Raw genomic sequence first — 26,106 nt, forward strand, 5'->3', positions numbered from 1 at the left:
GTAGAGCTGGAGTCTGGAAGAATGGCCCAGCCTACCAAGAGAACAGGAAAGTCAGTTGGGAAACCAACTGCAACACAGCAAAAGAAAGGGAACCTCTCTTCTCAGGAAGAAGTTCTGCCCTCTGAGGGAACTGAGCCTTTGGAGCTTGAACCTTACCAGGTTGAGCTCTTAGGCCCAGGGGGACCCTCAAGGGAGGAGCTGTGTAAGGGACAAGAAACCTGTCCCTCTCTTGAAGGCCTTAGGCAGCAAGCTGCTGAAGAGTCCAAAGGCAAGAAAAATGGAACACATAGGGTCTATTGGGAAGATGGGCTCCTGTACACTGAGGCCAGAGACCCCAAACCTGGTGCCACTAGGAGAGTGGTAGTGCCTCAGCTGTTCAGGAAGTTCATCCTAACATTGGCCCATGACATTCCCCTTGCTGGACATTTGGGACAAACCAAGACGCAGGAGAGGTTAGTCAACCACTTCTACTGGCCCAATATGTCCAACATGGTTAAGGAGTTTTGCCTCTCCTGCCCCACCTGTCAAGCCAGTGGTAAGACAGGTGGGCATCCAAAGGCCCCCCTCATTCCACTTCCAGTGGTGGGGGTTCCCTTTGAAAGAGTGGGTGTGGACATAGTTGGTCCACTAGAACCTCCCACAGCCTCAGGAAATATGTATATCCTGGTAGTAGTGGATCATGCTACCAGGTATCCTGAAGCTATTCCCCTTAGGTCGACTACTGCCCCTGCAGTAGCCAAGGCCCTCATTGGTATCTTTACCAGAGTGGGTTTCCCTAAGGAGGTGGTGTCTGACAGAGGTACCAACTTCATGTCAGCATACCTAAAGCACATGTGGAATGAGTGTGGAGTGACTTATAAATTCACTACACCATACCATCCACAAACTAATGGCTTGGTTGAGAGATTCAACAAGACATTAAAAGGCATGATCATGGGGCTCCCAGAAAAACTCAAAAGGAGATGGGATGTCCTCCTGCCATGTCTGCTTTTCGCTTACAGAGAGGTGCCACAGAAGGGAGTAGGATTCTCACCCTTTGAACTTCTGTTTGGTCATCCTGTAAGGGGACCACTTGCCCTTGTTAAAGAAGGCTGGGAGAGACCTCTCCATGAGCCTAAACAGGACATAGTGGACTATGTACTTGGCCTTCGCTCTAGAATGGCAGAGTACATGGAAAAGGCAACCAAAAACCTTGAGGCCAGCCAACAGCTCCAGAAGTTTTGGTATGACCAAAAGGCTGCACTGGTTGAGTTCCAACCAGGGCAGAAAGTCTGGGTTCTGGAGCCTGTGGCTCCCAGGGCACTCCAGGACAAATGGAGTGGCCCTTACCCAGTGCTAGAAAGGAAGAGTCAGGTCACCTACCTGGTGGACCTGGGCACAAGCAGGAGCCCCAAGAGGGTGATCCATGTGAACCGCCTTAAGCTCTTCCATGACAGGGCTGATGTGAATCTGTTAATGGTAACAGATGAGGATCAGGAGGCAGAGAGTGAACCTCTCCCTGATCTTCTGTCAAGACCCAAAAGATGGCACAGTAGATGGAGTGATCTACTCAGACACCCTCTCTGACCAACAGCAAGCTGATTGTAGGAGAGTCCTACAACAGTTTCCTGAACTCTTCTCCTTAACCCCTGGTCAGACACACCTGTGTACCCATGATGTGGACACAGGAGACAGCATGCCTGTCAAAAACAAAATCTTTAGACAGTCTGACCATGTTAAGGAAAGCATCAAGGTGGAAGTCCACAAGATGCTGGAATTGGGAGTCATTGAGCGCTCTGACAGCCCCTGGGCTAGCCCAGTGGTCTTAGTCCCCAAACCTCACACCAAAGATGGAAAGAAAGAGATGAGGTTTTGTGTGGACTACAGAGGGCTCAATTCTGTCACCAAGACAGATGCTCATCCAATTCCAAGAGCTGATGAGCTCATAGATAAATTAGGTGCTGCCAAATTCTTAAGTACCTTTGACTTGACAGCAGGGTACTGGCAAATAAAAATGGCACCTGGAGCAAAAGAGAAAACAGCATTCTCCACACCTGATGGGCATTATCAGTTTACTGTTATGCCCTTTGGTTTAAAGAATGCCCCTGCCACCTTCCAAAGGTTGGTGAATCAAGTCCTTGCTGGCTTGGAGTCCTTTAGCACAGCCTATCTTGATGATATTGCTGTCTTTAGCTCCACCTGGCAGGATCACCTGGTCCACCTGAAGAAGGTTTTGAAGGCTCTGCAATCTGCAGGCCTCTCTATCAAGGCATCCAAATGCCAGATAGGGCAGGGAACTGTGGTTTACTTGGGCCACCTTGTAGGTGGAGGCCAAGTTCAGCCACTCCAACCCAAGATCCAGACTATTCTGGACTGGGTAGCTCCAAAAACCCAGACTCAAGTCAGGGCATGCCTTGGCTTGACTGGGTATTACAGGAGGTTTGTGAAGGGATATGGATCCATTGTGACAGCCCTCACTGAACTCACCTCCAAGAAAATGCCCAAGAAAGTGAACTGGACTGTGGAATGCCAACAGGCCTTTGACACCCTGAAACAAGCAATGTGCTCAGCACCAGTTCTCAAAGCTCCAGATTATTCTAAGCAGTTCATTGTGCAGACAGATGCCTCTGAACATGGGATAGGGGCAGTTTTGTCCCAAACAAATGATGATGGCCTTGACCAGCCTGTTGCTTTCATTAGCAGGAGGTTACTCCCCAGGGAGCAGCGTTGGAGTGCCATTGAGAGGGAGGCCTTTGCTGTGGTTTGGTCCCTGAAGAAGCTGAGACCATACCTCTTTGGGACTCACTTCCTAGTTCAAACTGACCACAGACCTCTCAAATGGCTGATGCAAATGAAAGGTGAAAATCCTAAACTGTTGAGGTGGTCCATCTCCCTACAGGGAATGGACTTTATAGTGGAACACAGACCTGGGACTGCCCATGCCAATGCAGATGGCCTTTCCAGGTTCTTCCACTTAGAAAATGAAGACTCTCTTGGGAAAGGTTAGTCTCATCCTCTTTCGTTTGGGGGGGGTTGTGTAAGGAAATGCCTCCTTGGCATGGTTGCCCCCTGACTTTTTGCCTTTGCTGATGCTATGTTTACAATTGAAAGTGTGCTGAGGCCTGCTAACCAGGCCCCAGCACCAGTGTTCTTTCCCTAACCTGTACTTTTGTATCCACAATTGGCAGACCCTGGCATCCAGATAAGTCCCTTGTAACTGGTACTTCTAGTACCAAGGGCCCTGATGCCAAGGAAGGTCTCTAAGGGCTGCAGCATGTCTTATGCCACCCTGGAGACCTCTCACTCAGCACAGACACACTGCTTGCCAGCTTGTGTGTGCTAGTGAGGACAAAACGAGTAAGTCGACATGGCACTCCCCTCAGGGTGCCATGCCAGCCTCTCACTGCCTATGCAGTATAGGTAAGACACCCCTCTAGCAGGCCTTACAGCCCTAAGGCAGGGTGCACTATACCATAGGTGAGGGTACCAGTGCATGAGCATGGTACCCCTACAGTGTCTAAACAAAACCTTAGACATTGTAAGTGCAGGGTAGCCATAAGAGTATATGGTCTGGGAGTCTGTCAAACACGAACTCCACAGCACCATAATGGCTACACTGAAAACTGGGAAGTTTGGTATCAAACTTCTCAGCACAATAAATGCACACTGATGCCAGTGTACATTTTATTGTAAAATACACCACAGAGGGCACCTTAGAGGTGCCCCCTGAAACTTAACCGACTGTCTGTGTAGGCTGACTAGTTCCAGCAGCCTGCCACACCAGAGACATGTTGCTGGCCCCATGGGGAGAGTGCCTTTGTCACTCTGAGGCCAGTAACAAAGCCTGCACTGGGTGGAGATGCTAACACCTCCCCCAGGCAGGAGCTGTGACACCTGGCGGTGAGCCTCAAAGGCTCACCCCTTTGTCACAGCCCAGCAGGGCACTCCAGCTTAGTGGAGTTGCCCGCCCCCTCCGGCCACGGCCCCCACTTTTGGCGGCAAGGCTGGAGGGAACAAAGAAAGCAACAAGGAGGAGTCACTGGCCAGTCAGGACAGCCCCTAGGGTGTCCTGAGCTGAGGTGACTCTGACTTTTAGAAATCCTCCATCTTGCAGATGGAGGATTCCCCCAATAGGGTTAGGATTTTGACCCCCTCCCCTTGGGAGGAGGCACAAAGAGGGTGTACCCACCCTCGGGGCTAGTAGCCATTGGCTACTAACCCCCCAGACCTAAACACGCCCTTAAATTTAGTATTTAAGGGCTACCCTGAACCCTAGAAAATTAGATTCCTGCAACTACAAGAAGAAGGACTGCCTAGCTGAAAACCCCTGCAGAGGAAGACCAGAAGACGACAACTGCCTTGGCTCCAGAAACTCACCGGCCTGTCTCCTGCCTTCCAAAGATCCTGCTCCAGCGACGCCTTCCAAAGGGACCAGCGACCTCGACATCCTCTGAGGACTGCCCCGGCTTCGAAAAGACAAGAAACTCCCGAGGACAGCGGACCTGCTCCAAGAAAAGCTGCAACTTTGTTTCCAGCAGCTTTAAAGAACCCTGCAAGCTCCCCGCAAGAAGCGTGAGACTTGCAACACTGCACCCGGCGACCCCGACTCGGCTGGTGGCGATCCAACACCTCAGGAGGGACCCCAGGACTACTCTAAGACTGTGAGTACAAAAACCTGTCCCCCCTGAGCCCCCACAGCGCCGCCTGCAGAGGGAATCCCGAGGCTTCCCCTGACCGCGACTCTTTGAATCCTAAGTCCCGACACCTGGGAGAGACCCTGCACCCGCAGCCCCCAGGACCTGAAGGACCGGACTTTCACTGGAGAAGTGACCCCCAGGAGTCCCTCTCCCTTGCCCAAGTGGAGGTTTCCCCGAGGAACCCCCCCCTTGCCTGCCTGCAGCGCTGAAGAGATCCCTAGATCTCCCATTGACTTCCATTACAAACCCGACGCTTGTTTCTACACTGCACCCGGCCGCCCCCGCGCTGCTGAGGGTGAAATTTCTGTGTGGGCTTGTGTCCCCCCCGGTGCCCTACAAAACCCCCCTGGTCTGCCCTCCGAAGACGCGGGTACTTACCTGCAAGCAGACCGGAACCGGGGCACCCCCTTCTCTCCATTCTAGCCTATGTGTTTTGGGCACCACTTTGAACTCTGCACCTGACCGGCCCTGAGCTGCTGGTGTGGTGACTTTGGGGTTGCTCTGAACCCCCAACGGTGGGCTACCTTGGACCAAGAACTAAGCCCTGTAAGTGTCTTACTTACCTGGTTGACCTAACAAATACTTACCTCCCCTAGGAACTGTGAAAATTGCACTAAGTGTCCACTTTTAAAACAGCTATTTGTGAATAACTTGAAAAGTATACATGCAATTTTAATGATTTGAAGTTCCTAAAGTACTTACCTGCAATACCTTTCGAATGAGATATTACATGTAGAATTTGAACCTGTGGTTCTTAAAATAAACTAAGAAAATATATTTTTCTATATAAAAACCTATTGGCTGGATTTGTCTCTGAGTGTGTGTACCTCATTTATTGTCTATGTGTATGTACAACAAATGCTTAACACTACTCCTTGGATAAGCCTACTGCTCGACCACACTACCACAAAATAGAGCATTAGTATTATCTATTTTTACCACTATTTTACCTCTAAGGGGAACCCTTGGACTCTGTGCATGCTATTCCTTACTTTGAAATAGCACATACAGAGCCAACTTCCTACAGCAGCTTATGGTGATTTTCCCAAGGATAGCCAGATCATTAGTGAATGACTCAAATTTGGCTTGAAAGGCCTCCCTGCACTCAGCAATGGCTGCCAAAATTCTGTCCAATTTATCGGGCAGGGCAGGCTTCAGCATTTGGAAATCCAACCCCTCAGGAGAATGCAGCTTGGAAGCCATCTAGGTGTATAGCTCCTCGCCAGTTCAGGACAAGGTGTGAGTCCCCTGCGGCATTAGCCCTGCTGCAACTTCTTTGAGCTGCCTGAGTGCACCCCTCCCTCGTCCCATATGCTTGAAGAGGTTCCCATGAGGCCACCAGGACATAGTTCTAGAAAAGAAGTCCTGGTCCAAAGTAAATTAAATAAGTCAGTAGCACAGGCGACATGCCTCACCATTGTCAGGTCGAGAGCCATGCACGTAGGGGCATGAGCAGTTTCAGTAAATACCAGCAAATAAACAAGTATACAGTTCACCAGCCACTGTGACTGAGGGCGAAAGGCAGGCTCCAACAATTCAGTCCGCATCCTAAGGGTAGGGTGCAGCTTAAATGATGCCCCCCAAGGTGCAGATGATTCAGCACAGCCAGAGCTATCTGCAGTGTCCATTAACAAAGTAGGGGAACCACAAACAGGAGCCACGAAGATACTACGCAGGAGTATCCCGAGGGTCTCTGGTTCTGTGCCCCAAACCACCCAAGGGGTGCCCAGGATAGTCCAGCAATGGGGAGAAGATAGCTGTGGTTCACAATTGCACCCTGGGGGGCAGGTTATTGGTTAAGGCGGGCGCTACACTGCCCTTCAAAGGCGTCCGCAGTAATGTGTGTGGAGATCAACAGGGCTGGCTCAGGCTGCCAGCTCCACCTCTGGAGGTGACTGCTCCACTAGGCCGCACAGACCTCCTCCACCTGGAGGGAGGTGGGGCCGATGCACTTGCTTAGCCTCTACTCAGCTGCAACGGGCAGTTGGAAATGAAAATATATGCTCACAACCTTCTAGCACTCACTGCCATTTCACCTCATTAACAGCCAGGTGGGGGGCATAGGCTGCAACACAAGCAATATTGGGTCCAGGCCCTGCCAGGAGCACCCGGTCCACAGGCCACGCAGCTCGATCCCTGGCTTTGCCAGACAGATAATGTTGTTGCACCGGCTCCCCCTAAGATCTTCACCAGGGGCATCCAAGGGGTCTTCTGTAGGGTGGGGGCCTCCAGTCCCACAGATGCGTCTGGCTTGCCGTGGAGCCCAGGGACCTCCGCATTCACACATACACCATGGTTGGCTTTCAGGCCACACCCCTAGTGCTATTGCTGAGTACCTCAGAAGTTCACGGTTTACAGTTGATAGGGACTCTTACTGGGGAAAAATTACAAGAGGAAAAAACATGTTTTTGTGAGATCAAGAGTTTAAGTTGGTTCCTTTTTGACTTTGCACAGGAGTACGTGGTGGAGCCCTGTTCCTGAGGTCTTTCACTTTCTCAGTTTGTAAAATAAGGCAAACCCCTTTTCTGGGGTTTATCACTTCAGAGTTCTCTTTCGGATGCCCCCTCTCGGACAAGGTCGAGTCCATGGCAGACATGTCTGACACCTCCTGTCCTTGGCTGCAGGAGCAGCCAGATGTTGATTTGTCTGGACCTGTCCAGTTGGCCTCAGGTCCAAGCACTAGATCTCAGCAGGTGCCGCAAATCTCATTTGCGGGCACAACAAAGGAGATGGGAAAGAACAAAAAAAAAAAAAGACACTTACCTTCTGCCGCTGCTGTCTCCTGCCACCTCGCTCGTCGCTCCTCTTCTTGTGGTGTCCCAGCATGGGACACCAGCACAGTCTCCCCAGCAATGTTGGTGCTACTTTAATGCTAGACCTAGCATGAAAGCAGCACCAGGATTGGTCTGAGTGGCTTGGGCTGCCGCTCAGACACAGCCCTAGGGACTGTGCAGTTTCTCCAGCCCAGTTCTACAGCCGGGCTGGAGAAACCTAAGTGCGCATTTGTGTTTAGCCAGCCTGAGACGGCCGGCCAAACACACATACACACTTAGGTGCACTCTACTCCCCCCCTCCCCCCCCCCACCTCCCGTGGCCCAGCCCTGCCACTTCCTGTACTGCTGGCTGAGCCAAAAGATGGTAAATGAAATGATAGTGGAACTATCATTTAATTTTTCTTATCCCCTGGCTCTTGGCCCCACCATTGCGCAGGAGCCACCCTTGCTAGATGTGCTTCCATGCCGTCATCCATTTCAACTCAAACTTTTTCCAGGATGCCTCAGATGTGAAGATAGAAGGGACTGCGCCAGCTGTCCACCCTCAGCATACTGTGCCCACTCTGGCTCTCCCATAGTCTCCAGATCACCTCCCAGCACATGAGGACCATGTCCCACATGCATCTTTCTTCCTGCCTCTTTCGGTAATTCTGATACTGCCTTACTTTGTCTCTGTGAATCCTGTGCTATCAAGGTTTGGGAGACTCTAGCCAATACATCTTCCAGGAACTATCTGGACAAGGTTGTTTATTCTCTGCCCATTGATGCACCTGTAAATAGTGAGATAACTTTTGGTCTGGCAGCAACCTTGTCTTCCCATCCAAAGCTAACTTATGTCATTGAGCTTCAGGTCCTAAAAACAGGCTTAAGACATTGAAAAGGATCAATATTCTCAGCCAACCAACTCAGAATCTCTTCTAGACAAGAAACATTGGGTTCCCAACGTTAGCTGAGTCTTTGATATCAGGAACCCTCCCACATACCATACTAGCCTGTTGTGGTGGTGGTTTTTTGGAGAGCAGGACATCATCTTTCACATGGACAGTGAGTCAAAGTATCTGAAGTCCTGTGGCAAGACGTTCAGATGTATTTCGCTCAAGCTAATGCTAAGAGCAACCTGTGTGCTTGACCTGGAGCTCACGTCCAACAGATAAACCTCCTTGCTCTAAGACTATGTCCAGGAAACCTTTGCTCTAGCCAGCATCCCAACAATGTCAGCAGGATGGTAAAAGGTGTCTGGTTATAGGAATAGTAGAACAGGTCACATAATCAGATGGAGGGTTATTCCAATTATTTCATTCTACAGAAGAAGGTTGAAAAGTACTACCCATCCTGACTAATTATGACTTAAACCACTAGCCATGCAGGAATTCAAGATGCCAGTTCTGGCCCAGAGACCGGCAGAGGTCCAGAACAATGACTTGCTGTGTTGAGTAGACTTGTAGACTTAAGTGGATGTACCCTTACATCAAGAACACTGAAGTAGGTTTGCTTCACATTGGGGAAACTAGTGCTACTGTCAAGGAGGTCCTTGGAAACTACCATGCTTGGACCAAGCGTGCTCATTGCTGTCTTCTTCTTTGGCTTCTTTGTTGTTTCTGCTGTGGAGCTTATCAATGTGTTTGAAATGGCCAAGAAACAGGACACAGGAGCAAGACAAAGGTAGCTTTATAGAGGCTATTTCTCCTAGTCCATAGACTCTCTCCATTTACCAATGTCATCCTGAGATCCCGTCAGCTATAAGCAACAAAATCATATAGTACAGCATGCAGTCCTTAAGAATACACACAGTTACCTGGTTCTTAACCAAGTTCCTGGTGTCAGTGGCTGCCTTTCTATAGCTGCAGAAAGTCCTCTGCTGCAGTGGTCTAAGATGCTTTATTGGTAAAGTTGAGTCTGTCCCTGGCCCTCAGGACTCTTAAAAATCTTAGGTTCTCCATGAACTACCCCCAAAATCAACGTTGACTCCGTCAAATAGCATTCCATTCACATTCCACGTTCTGGGCAGCAATTCTTAGGTCTAAATGTACAAAGCATTTTTAAAGTCACAAATGGCCGATTTGCATTATTGGGCCATTTGCGACCTTGAAAATGCGTTATGAGATGAGGTATATAAATTGTTAGAGGAAGACTCCAGCTTAGGTCTCAAGTCCCACTCATTTAGTAAAATAATAATCAGTACTCTGTAGAGCAATTGTAGGATCACAAACATACATTACCCATAGGCCAAATTTCCTTTTCATTCCCCTTCACCCAAGAGAATTAAGCCCACTTTTCATAGCACTGGAACCACACAGTCTCCTCCATCTACTTTATCCTATCTGTGTAATTCCCCTATTAGACCTTCCCTCTATCTATCTAGTGCTCACTCCTGCTGCATATAATTCCCATCTCTTTAGATAGCTGTTTTGCATCCTTACTCTTACAACTGCTGTTTCCCTTTTTCATCTACATACTCTTCCCTCTCTACTCAAGACTATACTGCCCATTCTGTACTATTCTCTGTACTCTGTTATGATTATCCCATTACTTTTGCATCCTCACGCCTTCACATATCAACCCCAGGGGTGGATATGTGTGTCACGCAAACCAAGGATAGTCACCTTAGTAAAGCCAAAATTGTTGGCTTTGTTATTGCTTGTTTTAAGGAATTAAACTTGTTTGAAAAGACTTAAATAACTGTTTTTTTTTTTAAATAGTTGTTTTCATTGTGGTCTTTGGAGTCATTGAATGGTTTAAAGAACACAGTCATCCACAGATACATGGTTAAATATCTGAATTGTTTGTTGCTGGGTAGGTCTTCTTGTATTGTCACTGATTAAATATATTAATTTTTTAATGTAGGTTGCAGTTTTCTGAAACATAGCAAAAATAGGAGCCGAAAACAGTGGGTCAAGGAGTCTCCAGAGACAGTGATAAATATTCTCAAGAATGCTGATCTAACTTCTGCATTTCAAACCTACACAATTTACAGGCCAGGTAAACCTGTTTTATTTAGTCAGTTATTTATTTTACACTATTGTAGAGTTGGAGCTTTTAGCTGGCATGAGATCACGTGTATTTTATATAATGGACTGAAATTAGGGACAGTGGAATTACTTTCTGATTGTAATTAGTGTTAATTTGACCGAAGCTGTTACATGAAGGGCCTTCATCGACAACCATAAGGACAAAATACTTCACAAAATGTAGGGTGTTTTGTCTTTAAACATCTTCAAACATGCAAATAAATGATGCATACCATTAAATATCAGCCATTTCTACCATTCTTGACTGTCCACACACAGGATTTCTTCAGAATAAGCCCTACAGTGGTTCTCATCTTACCTTTCCAATCATTCTTTTTTGAGGATCCTGGTGCTCCTCTCTCTATTTGTCCTTACCCCATGTGCCACTAGGTGTGGAGCATGGCTCTGTCCTGCAACCAACAAATATTCTTCTTTACATAACCTTGCTTGAGGCTGCAGTGTAATGCTTCGACCTTTCGTTTGTATACTCTGACAACAACAAATTATCCTTCTCTTCCTTCATGAATGTCAGAATGTAGGAGAACCATCTCATAGTAAAGCCCATACATACCACCTTATGTTATGCAACCCAACATCAACATCCCTCCCAGCATCCTGCCAGTCCTGTGGTCATAACATTATCTCATCTCCTCCTGCATTGATAGGAATGCCCTGCCCAGAATGACAAAAATTACAATTCAGGCCACTTCATGCCCGGGCCAGTGTCACACTTGAAGCTGTACTCTCACAGATGGCACTACCTAGGATGATGCGCTACCCCACTACAGAAGTATGGCAACCATGGTACGTGGAAGCTTTCAAAGCTGAACAACTGAAATCCTTCCAATTAGAATGGAATTTGCACCAAAACTACATTGTGACTGATACAATCTTTCTTGAGATGGATATCCTACGAGCCACCAATACTCCACACCAACTGGTTGTAAACCCGTCCCTTTATCGAGAAGCACTAAATATTGCCCACCTACCTCTTCCAAGTTTTTTGTGACCAACTAGCATCTTTTTTCATTCTTAAAGTGCATACCATTTCTCAAGGTATAAAACACTGAACTGTCTATTCTGCACTGCTCTTACCACACTCCAATTAGATCCAACATTAAGCATATGACATTTTTTATCCAAGTCCCCAAAGTTCATAGGATGAGCACTAATCTTAAATCAGGATCCCCTGATGATCTGTGGCCCATTGTGGTTCTCAGGTCCCTCACACCTATGGTAGTGGGATTAGTAATGTTCTCAACATCTCCTTATCATCAGGAGGTATACCCCATATTTGGATAGCAGGAGTTCCCTGCTAGCCCCACACCCTTTAGTACAGAAAAGACCCTTTAAGCAACTCAGTGCTAGAAAACTGCCACCATGTCTCGCTTCTCCCTCCTCTAAAAAACATTCTGGAGACGTTTTATTTAACAACTTTCTTGTTTCATAGAAAAGGGTAACAAGTTATATCCTTGGCATCAAGGGTTTCACCCAGGCAGAAAAAAGAAAGTTGCCCTAATGGTAGCCACTGACAACCTTAGAAAAATCTTACACAGTGAGGACTCTGGGGGAGTAATTATTTTGGCTCTTTACACCACTTTTGATACAGCCGTCCATACAATCCTCCTGTTCATACTTAAAGCTTAAAGAACTAGGAATTGAGGGGCAGTACTGAACTGGTTCACCTCTTTTTTTTTTTGTCAATCTGCATTCAAAATCTACTCATGCGCCCATGTAGATCGGGAAGTCTGGTTTATTAACTGTAGAGTGCCACAAAACTCTTCACTCTTCCCCCGATTGCTATATTCTACGTGGCCCCACTGCTTCAACTTATCAGACAGTACTGCATAGCAGCAACGTATGCAGCTAATATGCACCTGGACAAAAGTGCTCTTCATTCCCATAACAGTTTGCAGTTCTGCTTGCCTGACATCTAATTTTGGATGGAGGTGAACTTTCGGAAGCATAATGGTTGCAAAAGAGAGCTTCTCTTCTTTGGAAACCATAATCGGAGGTGGCATAGCTCAATCAGGCTTCCTTTTTAGGTACTCCACCTCCATCATTCATCAAGGATAAATCCTTAGGCTTCTTGATGGATGAGAAGCTGTCCTTAAATGAGCAGATTAGTTCCGTTTCATATAGTTGCTTTTTTACACTAGTCATGGTTTACAGTCAGAATTTGGTGGAGATAGAGAGTATTGTGGCACTGATAATGGAGAACCATTTGATATAATTGATTCAGACACCCGACTAATCAAAAAAGTCAATACAGCCCACACAAATTTGGTGAAACCCCAAGGGGCAGCGGATAGGGCAAAGATAAGGTGACCTATTTACCAGCTACATTGGCCGTATGCGTCCTTCAGGTTGAGACACGCCATCAAGTCAACCGACAGCATAGTGTCCCGAGAGAGGTGAATCCCCTCCATCTTGAAGTACCAATAAAGAACAAAGGTATTAAATCCTTGTAGTTTATTATCAGTCTGAGGCCATTCAGATTGTTTTGAGTCAGGAAGATGGACCAGTCAAATCCCCTCTGGTAAGAGGCTAAGGCCCTGGCTCATTTTCATCCACTAGAGCCGATTTCTAATGTTTCTGCAAAGCCTATAAAGTACTTTTCCACAGTTTAAAGGACCCAAGGAACCACTGTCATTTTTCCCCCTGGTAAAGGAGCCATCCAGTGCATCCCTCTACAGCCACTAATGGAGGGGAAATAGAGCAAAATAAGAGCTTACCTGTAATGATCACTGAGGGGGCTTAAGAATGTTGGGAAGCAACTCTACCATGGCCCCCGCAGCAGGACCCACTCTCCTGATGGAAACTCTTCAGTGATTGAACTAGGGGCATCAACTGGCTTGGTTGTGTGGGAAGACATGGCAAGAGAACTGGTGCCTGCAATCTGTGGTGTACTTCAATTTGTTACAAGGCGACATAAAAACGTGCCTTCTCAAGATCATCTTTTTGATAGTGGGCTGAGTCACATAGGTGAGGCTAAACCATTCATAGTACTTGAAGTGGCAAGGTTTGCCAGGATCAAAGAGGTGCAGCTGTTAAGATCAAGTAAGGAGGAACCTTTCAAGGTGAGCAAACTGCATTGGGAGCTGGTACCAGACATTGTGAGTGGTAAAGCTAAATTGTCAGGGTAGCCATAATGGGTATCCAAGATTTTCCTCCTACCTCATCACCAGGGCAGAGCAAGCAAAGTCCTTGAGAACAGTGAAACTCTTGCTAACAGACATGGCACCGATGACTATCAGGAAGGGATACCACTTCGCATTTAAGAACAACGTGGACTGCAAATGTTTGTGCTTTGCAGAGGCCTTCCAGCCGCTACTAATTGTTCCATGTGGCATACTAATGGATGTCTTGTTGCCAACATGCTATGAAAGAGAGGGTGACCAAGATGCCAGAGGACTGTGGGTGACGTTGGCCAGAGGGCTGAAGGTATGGAGGGCCACTGCTGTGAGACAGGAATGGGCAGGAGGCCTATGGAGTAGGACACCCTGAAAAGAAGAGTTTTAGCCAGGGACAAATAAAAGGTCATTTAAAGGTTTTCAGTAAGAATATCATGATTTACATTTCATTAGAGCGGATAACAATCTTTATCTCCTGCTCATTACTGAGACCTGGTTCACTGATATCTTTGCCTACAACACTCCACGAGAACACTCTCATCCATGCCAGCCAGTTGACTGGGTAGCCACAAGACAAAGGATGTACTCTTTATATCCAGGATTGATTTCTACTCCAGCAACACCTGTGAAACAAAATTAATCTTCATACAGGCACCCCCAAACACCTCCTACAAAATAGCAACTTGTCTTTGCTGACCAGGCTAAGTCCGAGCCTTCTTTGAACAGTTCTTCGCCCCTCTCTCTGAACATACTATTGTGTCCCTACATGTTCTCCTGCTGGCATCTTCCAGTTATGCTTAAAGGGTGACTCTGGACATATGTGACAGTCTTAACCTAGATGCCCTATTCAAAATGCCTGCATGTGTTGAAGACCACTCCCTTGATCCAGTGCTTATAAGTAAGCATCCTTACACTGACCACGATCATTTAATTGGACTACAAAACCCACTCCTTCACAATGAAGTTCCCCACACCTTACAACGACAAAGTAAATTCATCATCTTTTGACATCACCAACATCCGATCTTGCCAACTTTAAAAATCCAACTGACTGAAAAACACTCACTTGCCAAACAGCCTACCCTACCTCTTCTTCACTGTCTTACTAAAGTCATCACTCAGACAATAGACAGGTGCACCTCTCTAGAAAGACATAAACAGACTTCATCACAACAACAGATAATGGTTCACTAAATATCTATCCTGTGGTGCTTGCTGACTGAGATGGTGGAATACAATACACTTCACTCATGCTTCATAGAAAATATTCTGATAATCAGAGTAGTCACTGCACTCACCTGCTTCTTGCCATCCATTACCATCCCACATCAGAAAGAGCCTTCTTCAAATTGCTTACCTTACACCAAAGCCATTCTTGTGAAAATATTTCCATTTCTGGCAAGCCGTAGACCCAGGAAACATTTAGTAGGCTCTTGTCTTCTTCAGTCACATGCGGAGGTCCTCAGGGCTCCGTTATTTATCACACCAAACTAATCAACAGCAAACACCAATGTAACAACAACAACCTACTCGTGGACCTCCTCAGACTACACAACGGATGGCACCAAAAAATTTACCAAAATTTACCAAAGTGCCTCAGAATTGAAAAACAGTTCTAGAATGTATTCAAAGCCCATACAGCTAAAGAGCCCTGAGTGGACCAACACAGGCTGAAGCTCAGTGGCTCCAAAGCCATCATACTACTGCTAGGCCTGCCCCAGCTGCATCAAAGCCATTATAATGTTTATAAATATAACATAAGATGCAGACATCAGCCTCAATGGCTTAACTGAAGCTTAAGCAACATCTTCCTTCTAACAACTGAAACATTTTGAAGATCCCTTCCCTTCAATCCTCCTAATAATCTCCACAGGGTATACCACATGAGGATATGAGTATTGCCAGTTTGATAAAATGCCTGTAGTTAAAACAAGCAAACAGAACTAACAAACTTCATTGGTTCCTAATGCAGGCTATTTCCTTCAGAGTTCTATGCTTTGTGAACGCCCCAGAAGGTTATCCGTATACATAAAATCTGAAAAGGAACTAGCACCACCAACCCTCCCACCCGCTCATCTTTGACCAAGTAAGCCCTGTAAGTGTTTCCTAGCACAAAGTATGAGAGCAGAAGGGGAGTGCTGCTTATTGATCACAGACTATTAACAATGCCCCCAAACGTTTGCTTGCAGCAGAACCAAAACTCCACTTTTTGACTCCCACCCCAGTTTGTGCTTGTCATCTAGCACTCCAGTGACATGTGACATTAGATAGCTGTGAAATCTTATGATGCACTCCACGCTATGTAATAATTATGCATTATCTATCTTCCCTGAAGTATACACAAACTGTTAGAAGGAATGCTTGAATTAAACTCAGCCCATGGTAATTACTGAGCCACTTCCCAGTACAGTGTTATTTTCCCAACCATGCTGCCTCAGTTTGGATCAAACCATATGCAAATCAGTCTTTACCCTGCTCTAGTAGAAACAGTGCCGCACTCAGTTCTCAGCACCCGGCTCCATTAGGAACAGCCCAGCCAGGCCAGGTCCTCCTTGAACCAGGGAACAAGCAACCCAAAGCCGGTTTCACCTTTGTTAGGGATCAACAGTTGACTGTAGCCTGGTTGCATTAGAACAGTGTGCACGGGACTTACATCTGGGCATACTCGTCCCACTTAAGGCATCACACTGAACTATGCAAAAGTGATAGCTAGAATGCTTTAATTAATCTCAGCCACTGGTAATTACTCTGGAGCCGCATCCAAGTCCATCCTTATTTTGCACACCATGCTACTTCAATTTGTACCCAGCCATATGCAATTTATCCTTGATCTCCAATAGTAACAGTTCAGACTGAACTGCAGGGCCAGGTTGCCCCTAAACAAGAACACAAGCATCCCAAGACCACTTTTGCCATTGTCAGGGCTCATCAGTCAGGTTTAGCTTGGTTCCAGTGGGACAGTCTACACAGGACCTACACCTGGGCATACGTGTCCCTCTTAAGGCGGCGCACTGAAGTATATAAAAAAGTGATGGACGGAATGCTTTCATTGAACTGAGCCAGTGGTAATTACTATAGCCACATCCCAATCCATGATGGGACGCGTATGCCCAGATGTAAATTATGCAGTGAGCACTACACAAATCAAATTAACTTAAGCAAATGTATCCAACAGTGTTCATGAAAATTACAGTATGTCCAAGATATGTGGAGCATATGCTGTCAGTGTACTGTGACCATTAAAAAAAGTAAGTTTGAATAAACCATTGTCATGCTATTTGCTCAAAATGGTACTCGCTTATAGTTGCAGATATTGTAGTGTTCGATGGCATCTGTCGCTGTAGATACACATGTTCTGCATAGCTCGCCATCTGGTGTTGGGTCGGAGTGTTACAAGTTGTTTTTCTTCGAAGAAGTCTTTCGAGTCACGGGACCGAGTGACTCCTCCTTTTGTCTCCATTGCGCATGGGCGTCGACTCCATCTTCGATTGTTTTCTTTCCGCCATCGGGTTCGGACGTGTTCCTGTCGCTCCGAGTTTCGGAACGGAAAGTTAGTTAGTATCGGAAGATTTTCGTCGGTATTGTTGCGTTCGGGATCGGCGTAGTTAGAGTCAACACCGCATCGAAGATCGGCGCGCTCCGGTGCCCTTCGGGGTAGTTTCGATCCCCCGTCGGGGCCTGGTCGGCCCGACCGCGTGTCGAACAACGTCGATGGAACGGACCCCGTTCCGTTTTTGTCCCAAATGCCACAACAAATACCCATATACAGACCAACATTTGGTCTGTAACCTGTGCCTGTCGCCTGAGCACAGTGAAGAGACTTGCGAGGCCTGTCGTGCGTTCCGGTCCCGAAAGACACTCCGTGACCGTCGAGCCAGGAGACTTCAGATGGCGTCCACGCCGACAGCGCACCGAGAGTTCGAGGAACAAGAGGAAGAAGAAACCTTTTCGATCCACGAATCGGACTCCGGGGAATTCGACGATCAAAGAACTGTGAGTAAGACGTCGAAAACAACACAGAAGAAAAGTGACAAGGCCCAGGGGACGCCACTGCCACCAGGCCATGGCTCCACCCATCAATTCGGTGACCGACCATCGGCACCGAAAAAGGCCAAAACAGTGCCGAGATCGTCCGACTCCGGTCGAGACACCGGCACGCAGTCTTCTCGGGATCGAGAAAGTGCTGGAGAAAAGCAACGACACCGAGATAGCGGTGTAGAAGCGGCTCGACGCCGAGACAGCGGCACCGACGAAGATCGACGCCGAGAGGTTTCGAGGCCAAAAAAGAAAAAAGCCACCTCGGAGCCGAAAAGAGATACAGGCAGGGTTTTGGTGCCGAAACAACCCGTAACCGACCCAGGTCCAGGCTCTTATACAGAGGAACAATCACTGTCCTCTCAGATGCGAAAGCATAGGTTTGAGGAAGAGCTGCAGTCCACCGAAGTGGACCATACGCAAAAACGTATTTTCATACAGCAGGGAACGGGAAGAATAAGCACCCTTCCCCCTATTAGGAGAAAAAGGAGACTGGAGTTTCAAACAGACCAGGCGCCACAAACCAAAATGGTGAAAAAGGTGACTCCGCCACCCTCTCCTCCACCTGTAATTAACGTCTCACCAGCGCAAACTCCGTCACATTCCCCGGCTCACACCACCATGAGCCAAGGTGACCAGGATCAAGACGCTTGGGACTTATATGACGGACCGGTGTCGGACAACAGTCCGGAGGCATATCCAACAAAGCACTCACCACCAGAAGACAGCTCAGCATACTCTCAAGTGGTGGCTAGAGCAGCACAATTCCACAACGTAAACCTCCACTCAGAACAAGTCGAGGATGACTTTTTATTCAACACCCTCTCCTCCACCCACAGCTCCTACCAAAGCCTGCCTATGCTGCCAGGTATGCTTCGGCACGCAAAGGAAATATTCAAGGAGCCGGTCAAAAGTAGGGCAATAACGCCAAGGGTGGAAAAGAAGTATAAGGCACCTCCTACGGACCCTGTTTTCATCACCACACAGCTGCCACCAGATTCCGTCGTAGTAGGAGCAGCTCGGAAAAGAGCCAACTCCCACACATCTGGGGATGCACCACCCCCAGATAAAGAGAGCCGCAAGTTCGATGCAGCTGGGAAAAGAGTCGCAGTACAAGCTGCAAACCAGTGGCGCATCGCTAACTCTCAAGCACTACTTGCGCGCTGACAGAGCCCATTGGGATGAGATGCAACACCTCATCGAGCATCTTCCCAAGGAACTACAAAAGAGGGCAAAGCAGGTGGTTGAGGAAGGGCAGAACATATCAAATAACCAGATACGTTCTTCTATGGACGCAGCAGACACAGCTGCAAGAACAATTAATACATCTGTGACCATTAGAAGGCACGCATGGCTAAGAACGTCCGGGTTCAAACCAGAGATACAGCAGGCAGTGCTCAATATGCCATTCAACGAAAAACAACTGTTCGGACCAGAAGTGGACACGGCAATCGAAAAACTTTAAAAAGACACTGACACTGCTGAAGCCATGGGCACGCTCTACTCCCCGCAGAGCAGAGGAACCTACAGCACCTTCCGCAAGACACCCTTTAGAGGGGGGTTTCGGGGTCAGGCCACACAAGCCAGCACCTCGCAGGCAACACCGTCCAGCTACCAGGGACAGTACAGGGGAGGCTTTCGGGGCCAATACAGAGGAGGGCAATTCCCTAGGAATAGAGGAAAATTTCAAAGCCCAAAAACCCCTACAACCAAGCAGTGACTCAGATGTCACTCACCCCCTCCACACAACACCAGTGGGGGGAAGAATAGGTCATTATTACAAAGCATGGGAGGAAATAACTACAGACACTTGGGTCTTAGCAATTATCCAACATGGTTATTGCATAGAATTCCTACAATTCCCTCTAAACATACCACCAAAAGCACAGAATTTATCAAAACAACATTCCGAACTCCTGGAAATAAAAGTTCAAGCACTATTGCAAAAGAATGCAATCGAATTAGTACCAAACACACAAACAAACACAGGAGTCTATTCACTGTACTTTTTAATACCAAAAAAGGACAAAACACTGAGACCAATCCTAGACCTCAGAATACTAAACACCTACATCAAATCAGACCACTTTCACATGGTCACGCTACAAGAAGTGTTACCATTGCTAAAACTACAGGACTACATGACAACCTTAGACCTCAAAGACGCGTATTTCCATATACCAATACATCCGTCGCACAGGAAATACCTACGGTTCGTATTCAAAGGAATACATTACCAATTCAAAGTATTGCCTTTTGGTTTAACAACCGCACCAAGAGTCTATACAAAATGTCTAGCAGTAGTGGCTGCACACATCAGAAGGCAGCAAATACATGTATTGCCGTATCTAGACGACTGGCTAATCAAAACCAATTCACTAACAAAGTGCTTACAACACACAAATCAAATCATACAAACCCTTTACAAACTAGGGTTCACCGTCAACTTTGCAAAATCCAACATTTTGCCTTGCAAAGTACAACAATACCTGGGAGCCATAATAGACACAACAAAAGGAGTAGCCACTCCAAGTCCACAAAGAATTCAAAATTTCAACAAGATCATACAACGCATGTATCCAACACAAACAATACAAGCAAAGATGATATTACAACTCCTAGGCATGATGTCTTCATGCATAGCCATTGTCCCGAACGCAAGACTACACATGAGGCCCTTACAACAGTGCCTAGCATCACAATGGTCACAAGCACAGGGTCACCTTCTAGATCTGGTGTTAATAGACCGCCAAACTTACCTCTCGCTTCTATGGTGGAACAGTATAAATTTAAACAAAGGGCGGCCATTCCAAGACCCAGTGCCACAATGCGTAATAACAACAGATGCTTCCATGACAGGGTGGGGAGCACACCTCGATCAACACAGCATACAAGGACAATGGAAAGTACATCAAACAAAACTGCATATAAATCACCTAGAAATGCTAGCAGTTTTTCAAGCATTAAGGGCTTTCCAACCAATTATAACTGACAAATACATTCTTGTCAAAACAGACATGACAACAATGTATTATCTAAACAAACAGGGGGGGACACACTCAACGCAGTTGAGCCTTCTAGCACAGAAGATATGGCGATGGGCAATTCACAACCACATTCGCCTAATAGCACAGTTTATTCCAGGGATCCAGAATCAACTTGCAGAAAATCTCTCTCGAGATCACCAACAGGTCCACGAATGGGAAATTCACCCCCAAATTCTAAACACTTACTTCAGACTCTGGGGAACACCTCAAATAGACTTGTTTGCAACAAGAGAGAACGCAAAATGCCAAAACTTCGCATCCAGATACCCACACAGGCAGTCCCAAGGCAATGCCCTATGGATGAACTGGTCAGGGATATTTGCCTACGCTTTTCCTCCTCTCCCTCTCCTTCCTTATCTGGTAAACAAATTGAGTCAAAACAAACTCAAACTCATTTTAATAGCACCAACTTGGGCAAGGCAACCCTGGTACACAACACTGCTAGACCTATCAGTAGTACCCCACATCAAATTGCCCAACAGGCCGGATCTGTTAACACAACACAACCAACAGATCAGACATCCAGATCCAGCATCGCTGAATCTAGCAATCTGGCTCCTGAGATCCTAGAATTCGGACACTTACAACTTACTCAAGAATGTATGGACGTCATAAAGCAAGCCAGAAGGCCGTCCACTAGGCACTGCTATGCAAGTAAATGGAAGAGGTTTGTCTGCTACTGCCATCATAATCAGATCCAACCTTTACACGCAACTCCAAAGGACGTAGTGGGTTACTTGCTTCACTTACAAAAATCTAACCTAGCCTTCTCTTCCATTAAAATACACCTTGCGGCAATATCTGCATACCTGCAGACTACCTATTCAACTTCCCTATATAGGATACCAGTCATTAAAGCATTCATGGAAGGCCTTAAAAGAATAATACCACCAAGAACACCACCTGTTCCTTCATGGAACTTGAATGTTGTCTTAACAAGACTCATGGGTCCACCTTTTGAACCCATGCACTCTTGCGAAATACAGTTCCTAACCTGGAAGGTTGCATTTCTCATCGCCATTACATCTCTAAGAAGAGTAAGCGAAATTCAGGCGTTTACAATACAAGAACCTTTTATACAACTACACAAAAATAAAGTCGTCCTAAGGACTAATCCAAAATTTTTACCAAAGGTTGTTTCACCGTTCCACCTAAACCAAACAGTGGAACTACCAGTGTTCTTCCCACAGCCAGATTCCGTAGCTGAGAGGGCACTACATACATTAGATGTCAAAAGAGCATTAATGTACTACATTGACAGAACGAAAAACATCAGAAAGACTAAACAACTATTTATTGCATTTCAAAAACCTCATGCAGGAAACCCAATATCAAAACAAGGTATAGCCAGATGGATAGTTAAATGCATCCAAATCTGCTACCTTAAAGCAAAACGACAACTGCCCATTACACCAAGGGCACACTCAACCAGAAAAAAAGGTGCTACCATGGCCTTTCTAGGAAACATCCCAATGCAAGAAATATGTAAGGCAGCCACATGGTCTACGCCACACACGTTCACTAAGCACTACTGTGTAGACGTGTTATCCGCACAGCAAGCCACAGTAGGTCAAGCCGTGTTAAGAACATTATTTCAAACCACTTCCATTCCTACAGGCTGAGCCACCGCTTTTGGGGAGATAACTGCTTACTAGTCTATGCAGAACATGTGTATCTACAGCGACAGATGCCATCAAACTGAAAATGTCACTTACCCAGTGTACATCTGTTCGTGGCATCAGTCGCTGGAGATTCACATGTGCCCACCCACCTCCCCGGGAGCCTGTAGCAGTTTGGAAGTTAGCTTCAACTTTGTACATTTGTATATATATTATTTTAACCTTAAATAGGTACATACTTAGTCACTCCATTGCATGGGCACTATTACTACAACACAACTCCTACCTCACCCTCTGCGGGGAAAACAATCGAAGATGGAGTCGACGCCCATGCACAATGGAGACAAAGGGAGGAGTCACTCGGTCCCGTGACTCGAAAGACTTCTTCGAAGAAAAACAACTTGTAACACTCCGACCCAACACCAGATGGCGAGCTATGCAGAACATGTGAATCTCCAGCGACTGATGCCACGAACAGATGTACACTGGGTAAGTGACATTTTCATTCTGCATCATTGTCTTTAAAGTTATTGATTATAGTGGAATGTTGGAAGCCACCAGCTAAGTGGTCTGCGGGATATTCCTTTTTTCAAGGAGATGCTATTGAGGTGGTTGAGATATTAATCATTTCTATAGCAGATACCAAAACGTTTTTGAGTATTGGTGCTTAAAGCAAAGCATTAGAACCAGCTTATTACACAATGATCTTTTTAATAGCCACTCATTAATTACTAGCGTCATTGCCTGCCTAAATATCTGTATGACTTTACCTTGCTTTCTGGAGTGAGCAGGAAAAGTATGACTTGTGTTGTAGGCAGAAAAGAACATTATACAAAGGTAAGCCATGGTGTGTTAGAAAAGAAAGCTTTTGTTTATTCCAGAGGTTCTGGAATATGAGTTTGGGTTTCCTGTGGTTTGCAGGTTCATCAATTTCAGGTTTTGTAGTTCTGAGCTTGCCTTGAAGAGATTCCACTGATATATCTCTGGAAACTAAAGCTTATGGCTATAACGAGTCATTCAACTTGCTGTCGTCATTGTTAACAATAGTTATTCTCACTACGGAAATCTTCCTTCCAGACAACTGGAAGTATATTTTTGAACAGACTACAGCATGGCAGTTGTCCTCTACCCTCTCACAATAGGAAGAATGTCTCAAATGAAAAATAAAGGAGGATTTGTGTCCTTTCAAGGGATGAATAGTTTAATACTTGCAATAGACACATTATGGTAGTAGAAATGAATTGGTGAACAATAGGCTATATTAAAACCAAAGATATAAGATAAACTCAAAGACATCAAGAGTGCCCCCATAGGATTCTGTATGAGCACTCCATATTGTATTATATTATTGTGGGTCCAATATGAAAGAAATCTAGAAATATTTGATATGGTGAAATATAATGATTAAGGGATACCAACACATCTGATTACTTTCCTGCACTGGGTCTGCAAGATAATAAATAAAGCCTCTATCTGAGGTTCACTGTAGCATAAATAGTTTACTACTCTGAAGAATGCCGCACTTTAAAATAAAAATAACACGTTGACACATATATGAATCACTGGCTAGAGGCATATGCAAAATGTTCCCTCAGACACAAGTAGCAACTGTGTAATAGAAGCAAATGCTGTGAGTGTTCCATGGTGATGAGTGTTACCCATATGTGCTCCAACTCCAGACGTTACTGGTACAATTAGTTGTTAGAGTTAAATCCCACACATTGCATTCTAATGGACTGAGGCTTAGTAGCGTTTTTCTGATATCTGTGTAACCTAACAAAACTAAAGTTGTTGCAAATCTTCCTCCATCTTTCTTCTGCCTCAGGTCCTGAAGAGCAGAACTCTTCTCTGAGCTCAGAAATATATATGATCAAAATATTCCTCTAAAATAGGGATATTTGTAGGGGAGGGTAATGCTCCTGATCAGATTCTGAAGGAATTGAAATCCATTGCCTCTTTTTCTGTATTTTTACACTCTTTAAAATGTGACATATACACACACGTACTGATCTAGATGTACTTTTTGTGTAGCAGACTTTTAAAATTTGTGTTTTCACATATATGAATAGCTGCCATAAATTGTTTAGCTGGACCGCTTTGGGAGGAAATTGGAGCCGCAGATTCTACTGATGGTACAGAGGAAGAATTAGAAGTGGATGCCGACCACTCTGAAACTAGATCTGACGAAGAAGACACGTAAGTAATAAATGAGCATAAATCTGGCATAGCTAGATACAACCAGATTTTAGGTTTGCCAATTTGTGTACATTCAAAAGCTCCGCCACCAACCCTAGTCTGTATTTGTTCGAACAGAGCTTAAATGAATACACATTATTCAAGCAATTTATCTTTTAAGAAGCTACTTCTTCCCTTCTATATTTCGGTAATGTGTTGGAAGAGTCTAATTGAGGAGTTAGCACACTGCCCACAGAGACCAGCAATAATCGAAATAATAATGTGTAATATGTGCAAATGAGGTAGTGCGATTCATACTGGAATGTACATAGTCATTGTCCACTGTAGTAGTTTCCTCAATGCTAGGTAAAGGTGCTAAAAACCCGGTGCACCTAATCATCTGAACTTTAAATCGTGCTACAATCAGACTTACGAAAAGGTTTCATAACCTCTTCAGTGTTGAGGGGAAAACATTTTAACCCTGACAATGTTCTAAGGATATTTTAGGCTTCAGTGTTGACAGGTACTTTTCCAGCTTCATTTATATTTTATTGTGGACATTCAGTGAATACGCCATGGCCTTAAGATGCTTTCTATCTTTATGGCAACTACTTCTAACTGGTGGACAGTATTTGAAATTGTCATAGTTAAAGCATTTTGAAGGCCTTCCCAGCATTCCAAGCCCCTATGCTACACTTTCTAGTGTACCTTACATGCCAGATATTTATTTTTCACAACCTAGAAAGATTGACTATGTGCAGAAGTTCCTTTTTCTTCAGGAAGATTAGCATATCAAACATGAGCTAGCAGTGCAGGAGGAAACGGGCCCCTCAGAGGGTCCCATCAGCCTAACACCCCTCTATAGCAGTGAGGCGACTATTCTGTTTACCTGTTCAGCTTACAGGCCCCCTTCATCACCAATTGCATGGTTAGGGCATAATCTTGAGTTCTGACTGTGACAGTACTGGTTTTTATAATGGATGAATGAATGAGCCATTTACATAGCGCAAACCTGCCAAAAAGATACCCCAACACTGAAATAGTTAGAACGTGGGTAGTCCACAGATAGTTACTAGGTATAATGATATAGCCAGGTTTTCAGTTGTTTTTTTTAAAAAGCATGTTCATTTGAGGAAGTATAGATACCATATGGAAGAGCATTCCACAAATTGGGGCCTGGAAAAGAAAAAGACAGATGACCCAGAAATGCACGACATAGCCTAGGAACTTGAAACAAAAACTGATCGGATAACCTCAAAGGCTTAGAGGGACAATATGCACAAACCTTTTTCAGATACTGACCTCTTTTTTGGAGTGCTCATAAGTCAACTGTAAAGATTTAAACAAAATGTTTACACATTAGAAGCCAACATAAGTTCCTCAGATGTGGGGAAATAGGTTCCAATCTGTGAAGATTAAGCAGTAACCTAGTGGCTGCATTCTGTATCGCCTGAGGTGGGCTGAGCAGATAGTCAAGGAGGTCAAGATATAGAACATTTCTATTGTCTAATCAGGAGGTGATCATGAAATTATGATCTTTCTAGTGTACATTGGGACTTTGCTCAGGATCTTTTTCAGATTTTTTAAAAGTGCAAAACATGATCATGTTACCACCCTCATCTGAAGAAGAAAGGAGAG

The 26,106-nt window shown here is 45.6% G+C and overlaps 1 protein-coding gene across 3 annotated transcripts in view; it reads left to right on the forward strand.

Annotated features, from left to right (window-relative positions):
- Positions 1-26,106, forward strand: part of LOC138250505 (serine/threonine-protein kinase Nek3-like) — a 207,677-nt gene that overhangs the window by 156,718 nt on the left and 24,853 nt on the right. For 2 of the 3 annotated variants that reach the window (XM_069205449.1, XM_069205448.1), the window contains exons 12-13: positions 10,295-10,429; positions 24,363-24,489. In XM_069205449.1, the coding sequence (XP_069061550.1) occupies positions 10,295-10,429; positions 24,363-24,489 (262 nt within the window). The remainder of the gene's footprint in view (positions 1-10,294; positions 10,430-24,362; positions 24,490-26,106) is intronic. The other variant, XM_069205450.1, reaches the window with a different exon arrangement.

This window comes from Pleurodeles waltl, chromosome 8 (genome assembly GCF_031143425.1).
Source record: "Pleurodeles waltl isolate 20211129_DDA chromosome 8, aPleWal1.hap1.20221129, whole genome shotgun sequence".
NCBI lineage: Eukaryota > Metazoa > Chordata > Amphibia > Caudata > Salamandridae > Pleurodeles > Pleurodeles waltl.